This window comes from Malaclemys terrapin, chromosome 7, assembly GCF_027887155.1.
Source record: "Malaclemys terrapin pileata isolate rMalTer1 chromosome 7, rMalTer1.hap1, whole genome shotgun sequence".
Lineage (NCBI taxonomy): Eukaryota > Metazoa > Chordata > Testudines > Emydidae > Malaclemys > Malaclemys terrapin.
Window position 1 is genome coordinate 74,725,956 of NC_071511.1, and position 21,931 is coordinate 74,747,886.

At 42.2% G+C, this 21,931-nt stretch overlaps 1 protein-coding gene across 2 annotated transcripts in view; it reads left to right on the forward strand.

Annotated features, from left to right (window-relative positions):
• The window catches only part of MMRN2 (multimerin 2), a 56,219-nt gene extending 38,470 nt beyond the window's left edge, over positions 1-17,749 (forward strand). For both annotated transcript variants that reach the window (XM_054034921.1, XM_054034922.1), the window contains exons 4-7: positions 1,818-1,889; positions 4,901-5,065; positions 6,958-8,895; positions 15,899-17,749. In XM_054034921.1, coding sequence (XP_053890896.1) covers positions 1,818-1,889; positions 4,901-5,065; positions 6,958-8,895; positions 15,899-16,287 — 2,564 coding nt within the window. In that variant the 3' untranslated portion in view covers positions 16,288-17,749. The remainder of the gene's footprint in view (positions 1-1,817; positions 1,890-4,900; positions 5,066-6,957; positions 8,896-15,898) is intronic.
• Positions 17,750-21,931: the final 4,182 nt, after the last annotated feature.

Below are 21,931 nucleotides of genomic sequence, written 5' to 3' on the forward strand. Positions count from 1 at the left end.
CAGCGCTGCGAGAGGCGCAGGCAGAGTCGACAGGGGAGTGGCAGCAGTTGACTCACCACGGTGAAGACACCACTGTAAGTCGATCTAAGTACGTCGACTTCAGCTACGTTATTCATGTAGCTGAAATTGCGTAACTTAGATCAACTCTTCCCCCCTCCCCCCGCCAGTGTAGACCAGGACTATGATGTGAGGCCACCAACATGGCGCATCTTCTCGGGACTTCTATTCCCCGAATCTGCTGCTAGTTTGACATTATTAGTAGCTGTAATGGCTGCAAACAGTCATGTAGAAGCCTGCTGTCATGCTCAACACACATGATGAAAGGTCTGTTTGCCACATTGCTGTGGGCTCAACTGAGATAGAAGTCTACCCTGCCAGTAGACTTCAAATTCCAAGTGAAGGGTGGTGACTAGGACAGTTTACAGCAGCAGATCAGTTACTAGAGAGATCATGATGTATTCAATTCCAAACAAGGTTAGTGGATCCTATACTCACTGCCCTCCACAGAATAGGGGAAACTGGCAGCTGCCTGGTTGACACACTAATGCATGGTGGGTTAGGTAATATTACCTCACCCATCTTGTCTCTCTAATATCCTGGGACCAACATAGCTACAACAACACTTCATACAAAAATGCTTATTGATCATGCTCAGAAGAGGAGCAAGAAACCCAAACTACAACATTAGTATTAGACAATTTCTCTTTGTAATTAAGGAGGCCACAGTGAGAACAAGTCAAGGAAGGTGAATCCTTATCTCACTCGTCCATGTATTCCGTAGTTTAAAAGAGAGTTTCTCTTTTTCCCTTTGTGGAGTTGGCTTATTTTTTATTTATTTATTTTGGAGGGCAGATCTAGCCCTCTGTAAAGCACTGCATATTTTGAAACATATTCTTTCATTTATGCTGTTAGAAGAAATACCATCAAATGTAGTGCATTTTGTTTGGTAAATGAGCGTTACAGAGAAGAAATTAAACGCAGGTACCCTCCCTTTAATTTTCTATTTGCATAACAGTATTTTAAAAGGCTGATAGCAACGATGTGCAGGGATTTTTAGTTAACTGTAGAGTCATTAAAAGGAATTTTCAGAGATTTTCGTGGAAGCCACAAAAATACTAGTAATTTGTAGGCATTTAAAAATTTTAAATATACATAGAACACACAGATGTTCCCTCCCAAACTGTTAAAATGTATAAGGCAAATCCAATTTTCAACCTAAGCTTTTAAACTAAATGTTAACAGTGTACAGTCCTTCCTAGCTCATTTCTTAAAGGTCGATAAATCAGCATGAATAGAAGATCCACTGAGGCTTTATTATTATTTAAGCAATGCTATAAGCTTGTGGCACTGTCAAATAGGTAACTGTTCCAGTCCAGAAAAAGGTTCACTGCCCTGAGGAACTTGTAATCCAAAGGTCTGACCTTGGAGTCCTTACTCATATGGGTGTGGTAGGACTGGTCTTAAATGTACAAGCAATTAAAAAGCAATACAGACTGATGTGTGATATTGCAATGATGAGTGCAGTAACTGGGCAAGTGGGTAGACAGAATGATTTAATATCTGGAATGCTTCATGGTAGAGGTGGAATTTAATTAACACAGAAAACAAGGGGCAGGTCCTTAACATGTAAATTGACATAGCTTCATTGCCTTTAACAGTGCTGTCATAATTTACACCAGCTGAAGATCAACCTCTATATGTATAAAATGAAAAGAGATCCCTTCTGTTTTGAGTAGTTGACTTGTGTGAAACAATTCACAGGAGAGGGGAAAGCAGGCTGTGCCATTAATATGCAATTTATCAAATCTCAATTGCAGATCCCAATTTTGTTCCAGTGCCTGCTAATCATACAGAAGGACTGGAAGATGGAGAAGAGTTCTCAAGCAAAAGTATGTTCTTGAACTTAACTCACTGCATCTCTTTAACCTCATAAAAACAGATGTATACAATGAGAGGAAGGACTTTTCAGCTGCTGTATACATGCTCTATGTGGACAATAGCTGTCTATATAGTGAATTTGATTGCTTTGGGAAGACCTTTCCCCTTCAGTTGGTGAGAAGTCTTTAAGTGTATATATCTTGTTTGTGTTAACCCTGTATAACATTTCTACAAATGATCATGGAAGAAGAGATCATTTGTTCAGTACAGTAACTCCTTGCTTAACGTTGTCGTTATGTTCCTGAAAAATGCTACTTTAAGCGAAACGATGTTAAGCGAATCCAATTTCCGCATAAGAATTAATGTAAATGGGGGGGTTAGGTTCCAGGGAAATTTTTTTCACCAGACAAAAGACACACACACACACTATCTATCTATATACACACACACACACACACTCACATACAGTATAAGTTTTAAACCATTTAATACTGTACACAGCAATGATGATTGTGAAGCTTGGTTGAGGTGGTGGAGTCAGAGGGTGGAATATTTCCCAGGTAAAGCCTTACTGCTAAACGATGAACTAGCACTCGGCTGAGCCCTCAAGGGTTAACACATTGTTGTTAGTGTAGTCTCACACTTTACAAGGCTGCACGAATGGAGGGAGGGGAGACAGCATGGCAGAGAGAAACAGAGACACACACCATGCGTGTGAGTGAGAGATGCGCATAGCCCCTTTAAGTATGCTGACCCCACTCTAAGTACACTGCCCTTTTAGATAGATCAGCAAGTTGAGACAGGAGCTGCTGCCAGCATGCTCCCTCCATCCTGAGCACTGTCGTGTCCCCCCCTGCTCTATGGAGATGGGGTAAGTGGGGGGCAGGAGCAGGGGGGAGGGGGACACCCTCACATTAGCACCCTTCTCCCCCCACCCCCCGCACAGCAAGCAGGAGGCTCCCGGGAGCAGCTCCAAGGCAGAGGGCAGAAGCACATGGCAGTGCGGGGAAGGACAGCTGAACTGCCGGCAATTGATAGCCTGCTGGGCTGCTGCTGCACAGGGAACTTAGGGGAAGGGTGAGCTGATGGGAGGCTGCCGATCCACCCTGGTTCCAAGCCCCCATCACTAGCTCCAACGGGCTGGTCTTTCCGCAAGCAGTGGACAAAGCAGGCGGTTGCCAAATGACGTTATAAGGGAGCATTGCACAACTTTACACAAGCATGTTCCCTAACTGATCAACAACATAACAACAAAACGACGTTAACTGGGATGACTTTAAATGAGTTACTGTATAAGATGCTCCCCAACCCTTCCGTGTAAGGGAATCCCTTTTTGTAAGCCTGTAAGTTTGACACAGGATCCTGCCAAGCTTGAGACAAAGTGACCCAGATTTTCAAAATTGGGTGCCTCGTTAGACTCCTTTGCCAATAGGTAGGCACCTAAATAAGTATCCTGATTTTTTAAAATGTACTGAACACCTGGCAGCTCCCATGGACTTTGACGCTGTACAAATACATACCTGTCCTGAAGTACTAACTGTCTTTTTGGTCTCTCGCTGCCCTAGACTGACTTGTAGTACAAGAATACCCAGGGAAATTAAAGTAACCACTCTATAACTTTATATCAAACGGGCACTTAACAAGGTGAGGATACGAACTAATACAAAGTATTAATTCTTTCACTGTTTTGGAGATTTCAACATGAAATTGCTCTTCCTCCAAGGTGAATTCTACCATTGTCAAGAAGTGGAAACCTATCGCTCAGAATATTTATCAGAAAAACAAAATGGTATTTTAGAGTCATTAATAAAATACACCTGCCCAAGGCTCCGATGGCATTACTATGGACTTAGCGCGTTAGATCCATACCTCAGCACTCTGTCCTATCAGTCTGACAAAATGTACTGGGTCCTTGTGCCTCTAGGAAATGGTCCAGTTTTTAAGTGCTATTAAATATCTCCTAACAGCTGGTTTTAGGGCAATGTTACAGCCTTGGCAGACACTGTCCTCTGTCAGACACTGAGCTCAGCTTGCATAAATAGCTGCTGCAAGGAGAGTTGAGAGTATAAAAGATTTTTAATGAAGGTGAAGGAAACAGAGCTGGATTGGAAATATTTTTTCCCATCCCATGAAAATTTTCAAGATTTTAAAGAAGTTCCTGTTCTGCATTGGGATGAAACAAAGACCTTTTGATATTTTTGAAAATAAATAAATAAATAAATAAATAAAACCTCTGCAACCACACCCTTGAATAGCCAGTAGCCTGATGGTTAGGGTTCTCAGCTGGGATGTGGCAGACCCAGGTTCAAATCCCTGGCCTAGTGGCTCTTCTGCTCTCTTACCCTCCCCGCCTCCAGTTTTGACCAGAAAATCTATCTCGGACCTGAGAAACATTCCCGATGAAAAACTGTTCTGTCAAAAAATTCCTAACCAGCTCTACAAGCCAATGGTATGTGATTGTATGTAGACCAATTTTGCTTAGAGTACATCTGGCACTGCAGTTAGGTGGTGTGATTCCCAGCTTGGATAGACATACATACGTTAGCCCTGCCTGAACTAGTATGTTAAAATAGCAGCATGGCTGTAGCAGCATGGGCAACTAGATTGAGCTGCTGCCTGTGAAGCTGTGGCCATAATGTTATTTTAGTGTGCTAGCTTGACCACGTCCATCTGCCTGAGCTGGGAATCACACCTTCCAGTTGCAGTGTAGCTGTAACCTTAGCCAACTGACTTGAAAGCTCTCATTCTGCAAGAGATGCTCATGGTGTGGCGGTAGGCTGTCATTATAATACTCCCATTGAAATAACTGGGACTACACGTTTAAGTGAGCTTATAATGTCATGTCCCCCAAAGCCTTTTGTTTATAGAGTCACTGGAAGACTCAAGGATGAATTAAATTTTTACTCAGTGAGTAAGGAATACAGGATTTGGTACAGAGCCTGCACCAGATTGGGGTGCACCTTTCACACTGTTGATTGCTGGATATTGTGTGGCTGATCACTTTCTTTCATTTTGCAATTAGTGTCAACATCACTGCAGGCAGAAGAAATTATGAAAACCATTCAGAATCATAAGGCACTTCTGGAAGATCTTCAGAACGATATTCATCAGTCAGCCGGAGATTTACAGAAACTGCTTGAAAACAACATTACCACCATGACGTCAAAACTGAACCAGAGTAAATCTGGTGAGAGGATTGGCACAGACACATCAGTGTTGAAGCTGGCATTGTAGATTCATATATACCAGAACGAAAATCTAGAAACTAAAACCTATTCTGTGGGTGTTTACTTCAATTTTTAGGGTATATCTACAATGCGGAGATACGATTGCAGCATGTGGAAACCTACTTGTGTTAGCTTTGATTGAACTATCTCAAACTATAGCAGTGAAGCTTTGGTGGCACAGGCTAGATGTTTGAGTACAGACCCAATATCGCGGGCAGGTTTGTCTGGGCTGCCACAGTTTCATTGCTATTGGTACTTGTGCTAGCTAGATCAAAGGTCACTAAGACATAACTTAGTGTAATTTACATGCCACAATGGCTGAAAAATGGGTATCAGGAAAAGCAATTCAATGCGTAAGAGAAAGCAGGCTCCTTACATTTACTAGTTCATTTCTTTTCCTGTTGCGCCCTTCACCTTCCTCCCTTTACTGTGTAAATTTTTGCAGAGACATTGTGTACACATTATACTGAATTCCAGATTGGTGGAAGTTACATAAGAGTGAGTGTCTGAATTCTCCAAATCAGCCTGTACTCCATACATACCTTCACTGCTGAGTTTGGCCTACTAGTGAGCCATGGGTTCTTAGAATCTGATTCCTTAATAAGAAAGGATCAGTGTTTGAGTCGGTTACCATCAAGTACAGAGAAGATATCACATACCGTTATAGGTGACTTTGCAGATGCTGCCCAGGCCCAGTGTAATATTCCTTGTGTTTGTTATTAAAGTCATTTTAGTTTATGCTGTCCCTAAATTTTCAGATTTCAGTGTGTTGAATAATTTTGTATTTGACACAGTTGCACAGTAGGTATCAGAGGGGAAGGCATTATGGGATTGTGGGATACACATATTAACTTGTGCGGGGTGTTGCTAAAATGGCCACTTGAGAAATTATCCTCATAAATTCGGAGTTAACATGCTTCTTAGATGAACAGGGGAATTTCACACCTCTCAGAGTTATTGTTTCAAAGTGGCTGTAGGATCGGAAAGACAAGACTGTATTGACTTATGCTCGGTTTAAATTGGAAGATTATTTTTCTGACCATAAGTAAGGCTATGTTTTAGTCACGGATATTTTTAGTAAATGTCATGGACAGGTCATGGGCAGTAAACAAAAATTCATGGCCTGTGACCTGTCCATGACTTGTACTATATACTCCTAAAACTAGGGTGCTCTGGGGCAGGGGGCGGCCCAGGGGTGCCGTGGGTCCTCTGGGGGGGAGGGTGGTCAGGGACCCCCGCTGGTACTGGGGGGCGGGATTGGTAGGGCTAGCAGGTTCCCAACCCAGCTCCATGTGGTTCCCCGGAAGTGTTGACATATCCCTCGGCTCCTAGGTAGAGGCACAGCCAGGGGGCTCCACGCACTGCTCCCGCCCCAGGTGGGACATGTTGCCACTTCCAAGGAGCCCTCCTGACATAAGCGCCACCCAGAGCCCTCACCCCATCCCGCACCCCAACCTCTTGCCCCAGCCCTGAGCCCCCTCCCACATCCAAACTCCGACTGCTGCTGGGGGAGCATGGTGGCCCGAGATTGCCCCTGCAGCAGTCAGTGCACCTGGCCCAGAGGCTGCCTGAGCTGCTCAGGTGGCCCCCAGCCACTGCAGAAGTCACGGAGGTCCCACAAAGTCCCAGAATCAAAGACCTCTGTGACAGACTCACAGCCTTAACCATAAGTATTAGAAGCTTAATTCTCTTTTAAAGGAAAGTCTAGATTTTTTGGGGATATTGTGATAGTCACTACAGTCCAAGCCTGGAAAGGTTTATTTTCCCAAAACATCATTTAAATTTTTTCTTTTAGTTTTATAGGAACATTTTTCTTAGATTTTGTGTTGTACAATTTAATTTTGTGTTACAGAACTGCCTGAAAGGCTCCTTCAGCAAATGCTGTTTCCTCATATGGAGAGTTTCCTGAAGGAACATTTTAACCCAATGTGGGCAAACTTCAATAAAAGCTTACAGAGCCTCTCCAGCATGGTAAGAAACTTGTCCAAGGATGTGGAGGCCAACAAAAAAAGCATAGAGAAATTCCAAGAAAGCACCGTGCCCAAGAAGGAATTCCAGGAGCTAGGAACTAAGTTTGAATCGAAAGTTCAAGAAAATGTAATGAGAGTGGACCAGCTGAAAAGCGAAATAGGCAATCATCTACACATGCAGCAGACTACCATTCACAACAATCTCACCATGATCAAGGCAGATACTGATATGAAGCTCAAGAGGTATCATAAGATACAGCAGTCCCATTTATTAGCTTTGAACAGTAGCATGACAGACATAAAACAAGAGCAAGAAAACCTTGAAGATGAACTTGAGACTTTGAACAGAAACTTAACAGAACTCTCTTTATACTGTGGCAACAAAGATGAAGCTACCTGGCTATCCATCAGGCAACTCAATGAGACCCTGATAGGGCATGAAAAGCAGCTTAAAGAACTGTTCATGGAGTCAGATGCGGCCTTTGAGGATATTACTGTTTTAGATAAATGGGTTAAGGATTTAAAAGCCAAGTCAAAGCATGAATCAGAGGAGTTTAGAGTAGCCTTAATGGAGAAATCACTTATTATAGAAGAGAACAAAGAAGCTCTGGAAAGGCAGATATTGGAGCTCAACTATACCCTCTCAAATCTTCAAGAAAGCCACTGGGATCTCTTAAAGTACATGAGAGAGTGCAATTGTGCGAAAATATCTTCTGACATTGACATACTGGAAGATCATCAAAAGAATATCACCCGTTCCCTAGAGAATACTCAGCTAAACTTAAAGGAAGTGCAACACCTAGAGATGTCTTCAAAGGATCTCTTGAGGAGTGAAATTGAAGAGCTGTCCACGGCTTTTAATTCTATCCACCAGTCTCTTGGTTATCAACAAGAGCAAAGCAGACAACTGATGGACAGCATGTCTCATCTTAAATCACAGATTAAGATTTTGTCAGAAGATATTGGCTTCCTGAAGAAGAAAGATGAGGAAATTCATGGCCACATCAAGTATCTCAATAGCTCTTTCAATTCTCTTTTGGAAGATGCAATGCGGCATGAAACAGCACTAGAGGCCTTGTTGGGAGCAGAAATTATGGAGGTATTGTCTGAAGAAAACCCTAACACCTTAATATCGCCAGTAGCTCAACTGCAAGAAGCTCTCAGACACACCTCAGATAAACTCAAAGAGCAAAATGTGACTTTAGAATCCCTTACAAAGAGATTTAATTTCCTGGAGATTGGTCGTGAGAGTAACCATGGTGCTCAGAATGTCCCTAAACATCCAGAACATAAAAAGCAAACAAAAAACACTCTGGAGGAAGTCAGGAGCCCACACAGCAATGTAGAACATATGGAGCCTAACCATGAGGCTTCCAGGGATGACATTGTGGATAATCCAGCATATAATGATATCATGACTCTAAAAAAAGAGATCAAACATCTAAGTATGGACATCAAGAGGCATCAATCATGGAGGGACGATAACAATAATTGCTGCAATCATACTGTAGTAAATCTAGTGGAACCACTCAGCATTTCAGTGGAGATTCTGAAGGCAGATTTAGTAACCACCAAACAGAGTTTTGAGGACCATCTACAGATTTTTCAAAAACTGTTTGGAAGTACTGAAGAATTAGTTGCCTCAAACATAAGTCTGGACATTACAAAGATTCAGTCAATGATGACCAAAAAGATGAGGCGGCAGCAAAAAGGTCATGAGAAGCAAAAAAGGAGAGACAAGAAACAGACTGATGAGAACAGAGAACACATGCAAACTATAAATGGAAGAAATAAAATAGAGGCTGAGCTTTCGGAAAAAGGTAGGTTCTCCCCCTCCCCATGCCGTAGCTTGTTTCTGAGCCTCACAGCATGCTTCAGGTGTATGGTATATATAATGTGAGAGCTGGTCGGTGTTTCAGTGCAATCAAAGATTTGATATTGCATTTGGAAAAAGGCTAATGTAGTGCCCATCTTTAAAAAAGGGAAGAAGGAGGATCCGGGGAACTACAGGCCAGTCAGCCTCACCTCAGTCCCTGGAAAAATCATGGAGCAGGTCCTCAAGGAATCAATTATGAAACATTTAGAGGAGAGGAAAGTGATCAGGAACAGTCAGCATGGATTCACGAAGGGGAAGTCATGCCTGACTAACCTAATTGCCTTCTATGATGAGATAACTGGCTCTGTGGATGAGGGGAAAGCAGTGGATGTGTTATTCCTTGACTTTAGCAAAGCTTTTGATACGGTCTCCCACAGTATTCTTGCCGCCAAGTTAAAGAAGTATGGGCTGGATGAATGGACTGTAAGGTGGATAGAAAGCTGGCTAGATCATCGGGCTCAACGGGTAGTGATCAATGGCTCCATGTCTAGTTGGCAGCCGGTTTCAAGCGGAGTGCCCCAAGGGTCGGTCCTGGGGCCGGTTTTGTTTAATATCTTTATTAATGATCTGGAGGATGGTGTGGACTGCACTCTCAGCAAGTTTGCAGATGACACTAAACTAGGAGGCGTGGTAGATACACTAGAGGGTAGGGATCGGATACAGAGGGACCTAGACAAATTAGAAGATTGGGCCGAAAAAAACCTGATGAGGTTCAACAAGGACAAGTGCAGAGTCCTGCACTTAGGACGGAAGAATCCCATGCACTGCTACAGACTACGGACCGAATGGCTAGGTAGCAGTTCTGCAGAAAAGGACCTAGGGGTCACAGTGGACGAGAGGCTGGATATGAGTCAACAGTGTGCTCTTGTTGCCAAGAAGGCTAATGGCATTTTGGGCTGTATAAGTAGGGGCATTGCCAGCAGATCGAGGGACGTGATCGTTCCCCTTTATTCGACATTGGTGAGGCCTCATCTGGAATACTGTGTCCAGTTTTGGGCCCCACACTACAAGAAGGATGTGGAAAAATTGGAAAGAGTCCAGCGGAGGGCAACAAAAATGATTAGGGGTCTGGAGCACATGACTTATGAGGAGAGGCTGAGGGAACTGGGATTGTTTAGTCTCCAGAAGAGAAGAATGAGGGGGGATTTGATAGCAGCCTTCAACTACCTGAAGGGGGGTTCCAAAGCGGATGGAGCTCGGCTGTTCTCAGTGGTGGCAGACGACAGAACAAGGAGCAATGGTCTCAAGTTGCAGTGGGGGAGGTCCAGGTTGGATATCAGGAAAAACTATTTCACTAGGAGGGTGGTGAAACACTGGAATGCGTTACCTAGGGAGGTGGTGGAGTCTCCTTCCTTGGAGGTTTTTAAGGCCCAGCTTGACAAAGCCCTGGCTGGGATGATTTAGCTGGGAATTGGTCCTGCTTTGAGCAGGGGGTTGGACTAGATGACCTCTTGAGGTCCCTTCCAACTCTGATATTCTATGATTCTATGATTTGGCTCCTTGACTGGTATAAAGTGGCGCAGCTCTATTGCGGTCAGTGGAGTTACAGATTTACAACAGCTGGGTAACTGGCCCTTAACATTAAAAGCTCCATGTTTTGCTTGCAATTGCTGGTGATGACTTAAATGGTTTTTTGTTCTGAGTCAGGATGAGGCTGCTGGGTCTCCAAGCATTGGTTCAGTCTCCATCGTTATTTGAGTCTGGGAGGAACAAAAAGGGCCAAATCCTATTCACCTTGCTAACAGGAACAGGCATGTTAACTTAATTGGGTAACTTGAGTGAGCAAAGTGGGAAAGCTTGGGTCCAAAGGAAGCATATTACTTGTCCACGTTAGAGATTCATACGCAGGTTTCTACCTAGCACTTCTTCATTGATTACCAATTCCTCTTTACTACAAACCTGCTTCTTCATGATTGTTAACCATGTATCCCCACAGCCTACTCATCTGGGGCACTGCAAAACCGGCACATACTAATCCTACCTGCCAGAGTTGTAGAGTGTTGCTTGTGTGATGATCCCAGCTCAAAATATGAAATTGCCTCGGTCACAGCACCAGCCAGACTTTCAGGCCAGCCCAGTTAAGAATGTTGTAAAAATGCAGTTAGATTGAATAAACAAAGAGGTTACATGGATCAATAATTTCAGGTGAACTTAATGTTCACCAGCAGGACAGAACAGGAGACATAGCACTTTTCTTATTTGCAGAATAACTCACACTGGTGCTGTACCTCGGTGCAGTCAGCCTCATAATTTCCAAGGTTATTGATTTAATCACTTTCCTAATGAGAGCAAAATGCAGGTGACACTGTTTATTATACTCTTGTTTAAATAAAATATGTGCAGCTATCTGTGCAAGTACATAAATGCACATTTCTTTTTCAAATGCCAGGACTTCAGCAAATTGAATGCTCTGTTACATCCCAACTGCAAATTGGCATTAAGATCTAAATTAAAATAAAACTGATAGTCATTACAAATGATAGATAAGATAAAAGATATTAAAAAAAATAAAAGATATTACCTCACCCACCTTGTCTCTCTAATATCCTGGGACTGACATGGCTACAACTACAGTGCATACAACAAATGATAGCTGTCTTTTATCTGCACTGTTCCATTTTTGACCCGTTACACTTCTGTTCTTACATTTTAGCTGCTTTATTTACCTTGCTCCACACTCCTGCAATGTGTTCCTCAGAATAAGATATGTAACTGAGAACAGGTTTTGACATGCAGCAGGAAGAATCATTTAATAGAAGCCTGTTTATTTTTCCACTGAGAACTTCAACTGACTCATCAAGTACGATTTTTTTTTTTTTAATGTCAAGAATGGGACCAACTCAATAAGGAATTAAAAGCCTGTTCTGTAACGTCATCTCACTGAAAAGATCTCTTGCTTTCCTGAGTAAGAACTTCAGACACTCAGGAAAGTTAAGGTGAATCAACTAAAGTAAAGTGGCTTTAGTTTGCTATAACTTAATCTTTTGAGAGCATCCATACAGGGGTTTAATATGCTGTACTTTATGTGTTTCAACTTCATACCTTTAGTTGATTCACCAAAACTTCCCTGTTTTTTCCCATGTAGACAAGCTCTGAATGGGACTGAAGATTCTCATCACTTAAAATGTGTTGTTTACTGACTGCTTTTGGCACTGATTCTGTAGGTTCCTTTCTATCATGCTTCACTGCAGTGCCCTCTGCTGGTAAGAAGTATTTCTTTATAGATTCACAGACTGAGCCCAGAAGGGACCATTTCTAATAATTTAGTCTAACCTTTTGCATAGCATAGGCCATAGAATTTCACCCAGTAGTTCATGAATTGAGCCCAGTAACTTTTTATTGAGCTAGAGTAAATCCTTTAAAAAGACATCCAAATCTGGATGGAGAGTCCGTCACATCCCTAGGTAAAGTATTCTAATGTTTAATTACCCTCACTGTTAAAAATGTGTACCTTATTTCCAGTCTGAATTGAGCTTCCATCCATTTAATCTGTTTATTCCTTTATCTGCTAAACTAAAGATCTCTATCAGAAACCTTTTCCCTGTTTATGTAACTCAGACCACCTTCAAGTCATTTCTTAAACTTTTTTGATAAACTACATAGATTGTGCTTCTGAAGTCTTTTACCGTAAAGCACGTTTTCCAAACCTCAAATCATTCTTGTGTCTTTTCTGAATATTTTTCAATTTTTAAAAACATCCTTTTTAAAGTGTGGACTCCAGAACTGGAGAATGTATTCCAGAAATAGTCTCGCCACTGCCATATACAAAAGGTAATATGAACTCCCTGCTTTAATTTGATAATCTTTTACAGTAAAAGACTTAAAAATAAGGCACTGCTTTAAGACATGTGGTTTGGCATTATTTTATCTAGAATTATGGAAACGCCTGTTGCATGTACATAGACTCATAGAAGATTAGGGTTGGAAAAGACCTCAGGAGGTCATGTAGTCCGACCCCCTGCTCAAAGCAGGACCAATCCGAACTAAATCATCCCAGCCAGGTCTTTATCAAGCCAGGCCTTAAAAACCTCTAAGGATGGAGATTCCACCACCTCCCTAGCTAACCCATTCCAGTGCTTCACCACCCTCTTAGTGAAATAACTTTTCCCAATATCCAACCTAGGCCTCCCCCACTGCAACTTGAGACCATTGCTTCTTGTTCTGTCATCTGCCACCACTGAACAGCTTAGCTCCATCCTCTTTGGAACCCCCCTTCAGGTAGTTGAAGGCTGCTATCAAATCCCCCCTCACTGTCCTATTCTGCAGACTAAATAAGCCCAGTTCCCTCAGCCTCGCCTCATAAGTCATGTGCCCTAGCCCCCTAATCATTTTCATTGCCCTCTGCTGGACTCTCCAATTTGTCCACATCCTTTCTGTAGTGTGTGTGTGGGGCAGAAGGGGGGCAAAACTGGATGCAAGGGGGGCAAAACCAGATGTGGCCTCACCAGTGCCGAATAGAAGGGAATAATCACTTCCCTCGATCTGTTGGCAATGCTCCTACTAATGCAGCCCAATATGCTGACAGCCTTCTTGGGAACAAGGGCACATTGTTGACTCATATCCAGCTTCTCATCCACTGTAATCCCAGGTCCTTTTCTTCAGAAATGCCACTTAGCCAGTTGGTCCCCAGCCTGCAGCAGTGCATGGGATTCTTCCATCCTAAGTGCAGGACTCTGCACTTGTCCTCATTGAACCTCATCACATTTCTTTTAGCCCAATCCTCCAATTTCTCTAGGTCACTCTGGACCCTATCCCTATCCTCCAGTGTATCTACCTCTCACCCAAGCTTAGTTGCACCCTCAGCAAGTTCACGGATGACATCCATCCCATCATCTAGATCATTAATGAAAATTTGAACAAAGCCAGCCCCAGGACCGACCCCTGGGGCACTCTGCTTGATACTGGCTGCCAACTAGACATCAAGCCATTGATCACTACCCGTTGAACCCGACGATTTAGCCAGCTTTCTATCCACCTTATAATCCATTCATCCAATCCATACTTTTTTTAACTTGCTGGCAAGAATACTGTGGGAGACTGTATCAAAAGCTTTGCTAAACTCAAGATATATTACGTCCACCACATTCCCCATATACACAGAGCCAGTTAGCTCATCATAGAAAGCAATTAGGTTGGTCAGACATGACTTGCCCTTGGTGAATCCATGTTGACTGTTTCTGGTCTCCCCATGAAATCTGGTCTTTTGTATACTTTTACTCTATACCATACAGATTAACAGATTTCGTGGGGGAGACCAGCATTTCTCAAACTTGGGTTCACAACCCAAAAGAGGATCGAAGGGGAGTTGCAAGGTTATTGTAGGGGGATCATGGTATTGACACCCTTACTTTGGCGCTGCCTTCAGAATTAGGTGGCCGGAGAACAGCAGCTGTGAAGAAGTAGGGTGGTAATACCATACCATGCCTCTCTTACTTCTGCGCTACTGACTTCAGAGCTGGGTGGCCGGAGAGTGGCAGCTGCTGACTGAGGGCCCAGCTCTGCAGGCAGCAGTGCACAAGTAAGGGTAGCAATACCCATATCATGTCATCCTTACTTCTGGGCTGCTGCTGGTGGCACTGCCTTCAGAGCTGGACTCCTGCCTAGCAGCTGCTGCTCTTTAGCTGCCCAGTTTGGAGGGCAGCGTTGCTGCCAGCAGCAGAGCAGAAGGGTGGCAATACCACGACCCCCCTACAATGACCTTGAGACCCCCCATTACCTTATTTTGGGCCAGGACCCCTTTAGTTACAATCCCATGAAATTTCAGATTTAAATATCTGAAATCATGAAATTTATGATCTTTAAAATTCTATGACTGAAATTGACCAAAATGGACTGTAAATTTGTAGGGCTCGACCTATAATGAACCAATTCATCCTTTACAAACAGGTTTTATAAGTTTGTGTTTTATATGACATCTGATTCTTCTTTACAACAAAGAATGAAAATTTGAGCAGTCTAGTAACATTACATAAAGAACAAGAGGCATTTAATTGTAAAAATATTTCTCTAATTAGTATGGAACAATTTCAAATATACATATGTTATTTGGGTGAATCTGGTGTACTATAAAAAAATAGCCCAAATATTCAGTGCAACTATCCCACCAGCTACTTGGCCAAACAACCTACTAGACTTTGTCCAAGTAGTGATATATCTGCATTTGAAATTCATTTTTTAAAATGTATATGATATGATCTACTCCAGAGAGATCATGATGTTCCTATTTATTCTCTGTCAATTACTTTCAGATCTGATTAGATTGTTTTACAAGTCAAGACAATTTTTCTGTCAGCACTTTGCATTCAACCCAGGAAATAAAAGAAGCAAGTTTTCTGTCTGCTTCATATATTAATGACTAACACAGATTATGGAATGAAAATTTTGCTAGCAGTGTTATTGATTAATGAGGCAGAATGGACTGTAGCTTGCTCTTATAGCTAGATCAGCTCAGCAATGCTGATGGTAGCAAAAAACGAGTTATTTGTATTATAGTAACACCTAGAAGCCTCAACCAAGATTGGGGCCCCACTGTGCTAGGCACTGCATAGACACACAATGAGCACACAAAGAGTAGGAGGGGAAGCAGAGGTGCAGAGAGGTAAAGTGACTTGCCCAAAGTCACACAGCAGAGCCAAGAATATAACCTAGATCTTGTGACCCACTAGTCCAGTGACCTACCCACTAGAACATGGCGCCTCATTAAATCAAACAGAGATGATTCGTAAGACCCAAAGGAAGCAGATATGGATATATTACTGTTGAGCCATTTTGATTCCCATTGTGAGCACAATCTTATTTCAAATATTTACATTTAATAAGATAAGTTAACACAAATAAATATGTGGCAATCATAATTACAAGCTTTATTCCACTACCTACCTGTGGGGAGCAAGCGCAGAAAGAGTTGCTGTGTTGTTAAAACTGTTCCTCTCCCCGTGTTGTTCTAGATTCATCAGTGGCATTCTACGTTGGATTCTGCGAAGAATGGGATGAAGTAAAAGCACTGAGGTTTAATGAAACATACCTTAATTATGGTAACAGCTATTTCCCTGAACAGGGCTACTTCAAAGCACCTCAAAATGGTGTCTACATGTTTCTTATCAATGTGAAGTTTAGTGCAGGACCTGCACTAGGGCAGCTGGTTTTCAGCCATGGGAACAGAATGACTCTGTCAAGTAGTCAGAAGAAGGAGACAACTGGAAGCTCTGAGACCACTTTTGCTATGGCAGAGCTGAAGAAGGGGGAGAGAGTGTGGTTTGAACTGCTTCAGGGCTCTATAGTGAAAAGTAGCCCACCTGGAACAACCATGGGTGGATTTCTAATATTTAAAACTTGAAGTGTGCCATTGCTCATTAGTCAACATTTTCCCACAGATACAGTGGACCATCAATTACTGCCTGATCTGTGATTTGTTTGCATATAAATACTGTTGTGTGTTTTTAACATAGCACTGATTTACCTCCATATTCCTTTCTAGACATATTTGTTTTTTGATTACTTAAAGCATCACATAGAATTTAGAGAAATGGGATTTTATTAAGTTTCTTCTGTGTGATGAGTTAATGCGTTGAATGCAGTATCTCAGCCCAAGGTAAGTTAGAGTTGAGGGAAATTCCAAGATTTCAAAATGTAGTTTCATTCTGAATTGGGATGAAAAGTCAAATCTTTGATTTTTACATATAATACACCTCTACCCCGATATAAAGTGACCCGATAGAATACGAATTCGGATATAACGCAGTAAAGCAGTGCTCCGTGGGGGCAGGGCTGCGCACTCCGGTGGATCAAAGCAAGTTCGATATACCACGGTTTCACCTATAACACGGTAAGATTTTTTGGCTCCTGAGGACAACATTATATCGAGGTAGAGGTGTAGTTCATTTTGATAAGGTCAAAATGTTTTGGCTTTTACATTATAAATTATAAATATAATATATAAATCAAAATGATGAAATCAAAGTGCAACATTTCAAACTTATAAAAAAAAGTTTCAAAAATTCTGATAAAACACAGATTTAGTCAAATCAACATTTTCTGATGGTAAACTGTTCCATCGGAAAAATTTTGACCAGCTCTAATTGTAAGCATTAAACTACAGAATTATTAAAAACAGGTCCATGTATTGCTCTTCAAACCTTAATTTTATAGCTGACTGTGCCCCTTTGCAGTGAAGATTGGATGTGCCAGTTCCTAACATGTATAATAATCACATGAAACACGCCTTTGCACCATTACCTCTGCATGTCTCTTGGAATAAGGCAAGCCAGAAAGTTAGCAGTCTTAACTGTTTATAAATTAACTCACTGGTGGGATTGTAAGCATCTCTCTGTACTGCTGTCTCCAATACACTGAAGACTGAAAATACACCATTTATTCTGTGCCTTTGACAAGTAAAGTAATCTCATTTTTATGCACAATACTGCATTAATATTTTGAACTGGGGGGAGGAAAGAGTACAAGAAAAGCAAGACGGGGTGAGAAAGTGCAAAGGGAGACAAAAGCATCAATGACAGGTATCTTTAATTTAGGCCATTAAAATCAGGTGACCCAGACACTTTTAATGAAGTAGATTCAAGTTTCCTTTCTACCCCACTCATCATCATCAGCAGTGATATGGCTTAGAGCAGGGGTAGGCAACCTTTCAGAAGTGGTGTGCTGAGTCTTCATTTATTCACTCTAATTTAAGGTTTTGCGTGCCGGTAATACATTTTAACGTTTTTTAGAAGGTCTCTCTCTATAGGTCTATATTATATAATTAAACTATTGTTGTATGTAAAGTAAACAAGGTTTTCAAAATGTTTAAGAAGCTTCATTTAAAATTAAATTAAAATGCTGATCTTACGCTGCCAGCCTGCTCAGCCCGCTGCCGGTCTGGGTTCCGTCCGCTGGCTCCTGCCAGCCAGGGTCCCGGCTGCTGGCCCCGCTCAGCCTGCTGCCCGTCTGGGGTTCCAGCCCTGCCCACATAGAGTGGGTACCTACCTTCTCCCTGGTTTAGCACATTCTTTTCCTCTCTGCACTGAGCTGAGGGTGGGAGTGCACTGAGCACAGGGCTGGGGGTGAAAGAGCAGGTTGGAGGTTGGGGTGTAGGGTCTGGCCAGGAGCTAGAATGAGGGAGGGGGCTCAGGGTTGGGGCAGGAGATTTGGGTGTGTAGCACTTACCTGGGCAGCTCCCATTTGGTGTGAAGGGTGTAGGTGGGAATGTGGGGGTGTGTGTGCAGGAGCTTCCATTTGGTGCTCAGGGTGGGGGTGTGGGAGGTGCAAGAGTCAGGGCATGGGGGGACTGGGTATGTGTGTGGGGTGCAGGAGTCGGGGCAGAGGCCTGGGGGCGTGTGAGGGGGGGTGCAGGAGTGACGGCATGGAGTGTGGGGGAGCTGGGTATGTGCGGGGGGTGCCAGAGTCAAGGTTGGGGTCGTGGGGCAGTGCAGGGGTCAGGGCAGGGGTCTGGGTGTGTGTGAGAGGGTGCAGGGCTCAGGGCAGAGGGGTGAGGGGGGTTCAGGAGTGAGGGCAGGGGGCTGGGGTGTGGGCTGGAGTCATGGGGATGGCTCCCAGACCCCTGCCCTGAGCGGCTCATGGCAAGGGGCTTGAGGGGATATGCCGTGATTCCACCGTCCTTCCCCAAGGCCCCGTCCCTTCTCCGGAGCAGCGAGCACGCTGCAGCTGCGGTTCCAGCTCCGATTCTCCCTCTCCAGGGCCATCAGCTGTTCAGCTGCAGGGAGGGAGAGGAGGAGGGGCAGGAACCCAGCACACTGGGGGAAGAGGCAGGGGAGGAAGGAGCTTGGCTGCCAGTGGAGGCTACCCTGCAGCAGCAGCCAGCAGGACCAAGCTTCTGCCCCCTGCCCCCGCAGGAGAGAGTGGCGGGCGGAGAAGAGCAGGCTGGGCCGGGCAGGATTTTTAATGGCATGCTGTTGCCTGCCTGGGTCCCGGCCGCCGGCCCCGCCCAGCCCACTGCCAGCTTGGGTTCGGCAGCAGGCTGAACGGGGCTGGTGGCTGGGACCCCGGCAGGCAGCAGTGTGCGATTAAAAATCAGCTCGCGTGCCGTGTTTGGCACACGTGCCATAGGTTGCCGACCCCTGGCTTAGAGAAACCAGGTAAAATCCCGGCCTGATTGAAGTCAATGGGAGCTTCGCCAATGACTTCAGTTGAGACACAATTTCACATGAGTTATTCAAAGTATATTTCTCCACATGTACATTTTTCACAGACATTCACAAGCTTCACAGTGCCTCACATGCTTTTTCAAAATTCTTAAGTATTAAAGCAAATTTTTGCTGACAGTAAAAAGTTTAATTATATTAAAGTTCTAAGGGTGGCCAAAAAAATTATACCAAAAATGTAAGAATTCTGTATCTATTATTGGCAAGGGATAATATTAGTAAGGGGAGAAATTAACATTCTTTAGATTATATCAGTTATGGAGAAAACAAACATTTTGCCAAAAGGAGTCTCAAAACTTTAAAATATAATACCACTTTGTGGCCAAAAAGCCAAATACCATGGGGGGAAAAAGTTATAATTGATTAATCAAAACAAAATTAAAATAATTCATCAAAAATTTCACTAAAACACAGCCTCTTCATTGTGCCTTTCAATACTATTCACAAACAAAACACAATCTCACCCTAGCCAACATTAATGCCATGTGGTAAAACAGAACAGCTTTAGTATCAACTACAGTACAGTAGCTGCAGTTCATTAAAAATCAAAGATATTGACAACATATCTAGGCCCTTTCCAGGCCTACATTTCTATGATTCTATATTTCAAGGTACCATAAATATTAGCAGTTAAAAAGGACAATTCTATTTGAGATATAAACTGTTGCTCCTTGGATTGATGAAAATGTCCAAAAAGACTCAGCTTTAAGTATTATATCCCACTGGCCACTTTTGGACAAGAGTTTACTACTATAACTTCACTCAAGTAAAAATACAAAATTATAATTGGTTTTCTAATTAATATTATTTGTAGGGCTGTCAAGCAATTAAAAAAATTAATTGCAATTAATCATGCGGTTAAACAATAATAGAATACCATTTATTTAAATATTTTTGGATGTTTTCTACATTTTCAAATATATTGATTGAAATTACAACACAGAATACAAAGTGTACAGTGCTCACTTTATATTTATTTTTGATTATGAATATTTGCACTGTAAAAAACAAAAGAAATTGTATTTTCAATTCACCTAATATAAGTACTGTAGTGCGTTCTTTTTATCGTGGAAGTTGGACTTACAAATGTAGAATTATGTACAAAAAAATAACTGCATTCAAAAATAAAACTGTAAAATTTAGAGCCTACAAGTCCACTCAGTCCTGCTTCAGCCAATCGCTCAGACAAACAAGTTTGGTTACATATGTAGGAGATAATGTCGCCTGAAAGTGAGAACAGGCGTTTGCATGGCACTGTTGTAGCAGGTGTCGCAAGATATTTACATACCAGATGCGCTAAAGATTCATATGTCACTTCATGCTTCAACCACCATTCCAGAAGAGATGCATCCACGCTGATGACGGGTTCTGCTCGATGATCCAAAGCAGAGTGGACTGATGCATGTTCATTTTCATCATCTGAGTCAGATGCCACCAGCAGAAGGTCTATTTTCTGTTTCGGTGGTTCAGATTCTGTAGTTTCCGCATCGGAATGTTGCTCTTTTAAAACTTCTAAAAGTATGCTCAACATCTCGTCCCTCTCAGATTTTGGAAGGCACTACAGAGGCTTAAACCTTCGGTCAAGTGCGGTAGCTATTTTTAGAAATCTCACATTGGTACCTTTGCATTTTGTCAAATCTGCAGTGACAGTTCTTAAATCAAACATGTGCTGGGTCATCATCTGAGACTACTATAACATGAAATATATGGCAGAATGCGGGTAAAACAGAGCAGGGGACATACAATTCTCCCCCCAAGGAGTTCAGTCACAAATTTAATTAACCCACTATTTTTTTAATGAACATCAGCAGGATGGAAGAATGTCCTCCGGAACGGTGGCTGAAGCATGACGGGGCATACGAATGTTTAGCATATCTGGCACGGTCGGCTACAACAGTGCCATGAGAACACCTGTTCTCACTTTCAGGTGACATTGTAAATAAGCAGGCAGCATTATCTCCCATAAATGTAAACAAACTTGTTTGTCTTAGTGATTGGCTGAACAAGAAGTAAGTAGCTAAAGTTTTACATTGTTTTGTTTTTGAGTGCAGTCATGTAACAAAAAAAAAAATTCTACATTTGTAAGTTACACTTTCACAATAGAGATTTCACTACAGTACTTGTATGAAGTGAATTGAAAAATACTATTGCTTTTATCATTTTTACAGTGCAAAATATTTGTAATAAAAATAATATAAAGTGAGCACTGTACACTTTGTATTCTGAGTTGTAGTAGAAATCAATATATTTGAAAATGTAGAAAAACATCCAAAAATATTTAATAAATTTCAGTTGGTATTCTATTGTTTAACAGTGTGATTAATCGTGGTTAATTTTTTTGAGTTAATCCCGTGAGTTAACTGCGATTAATCGTCAGCCCTAATTATTTGTACTGGCAATAAGAGTTTGTGTAAATTCAATTGACAAATAGATCTTTACCTGTATAGGCAACATATGCCTAAAAGGTCTATCCCCAAACACAAATAAAGATCAAATGATCAAGCAAAGCAGTTTATTAAAAGCGGGCTTTGTTTTTCTTCCAATACGAACCAAGGAGAAAAGTTAAGAAGAATACTGATTTTAGTATTGTGCCCACATTTAAGGCACTGGATGATTTACGGTAGTCCACCATGCAACTTTGAGCATCACTAAGTAAGATGATTAAAGCTGTTAATAACCATTGTTAACTTAACCAATGATTTAAAGACTGAACCAAATACAGTATTTTAAAAGCAGAGAAGTACTTGGTTATGTATTATCGGTTTCCAAGGTAGTACATACTCATGAAGAAGTCTTATAGTAAATACAAAACACATTACTAATATG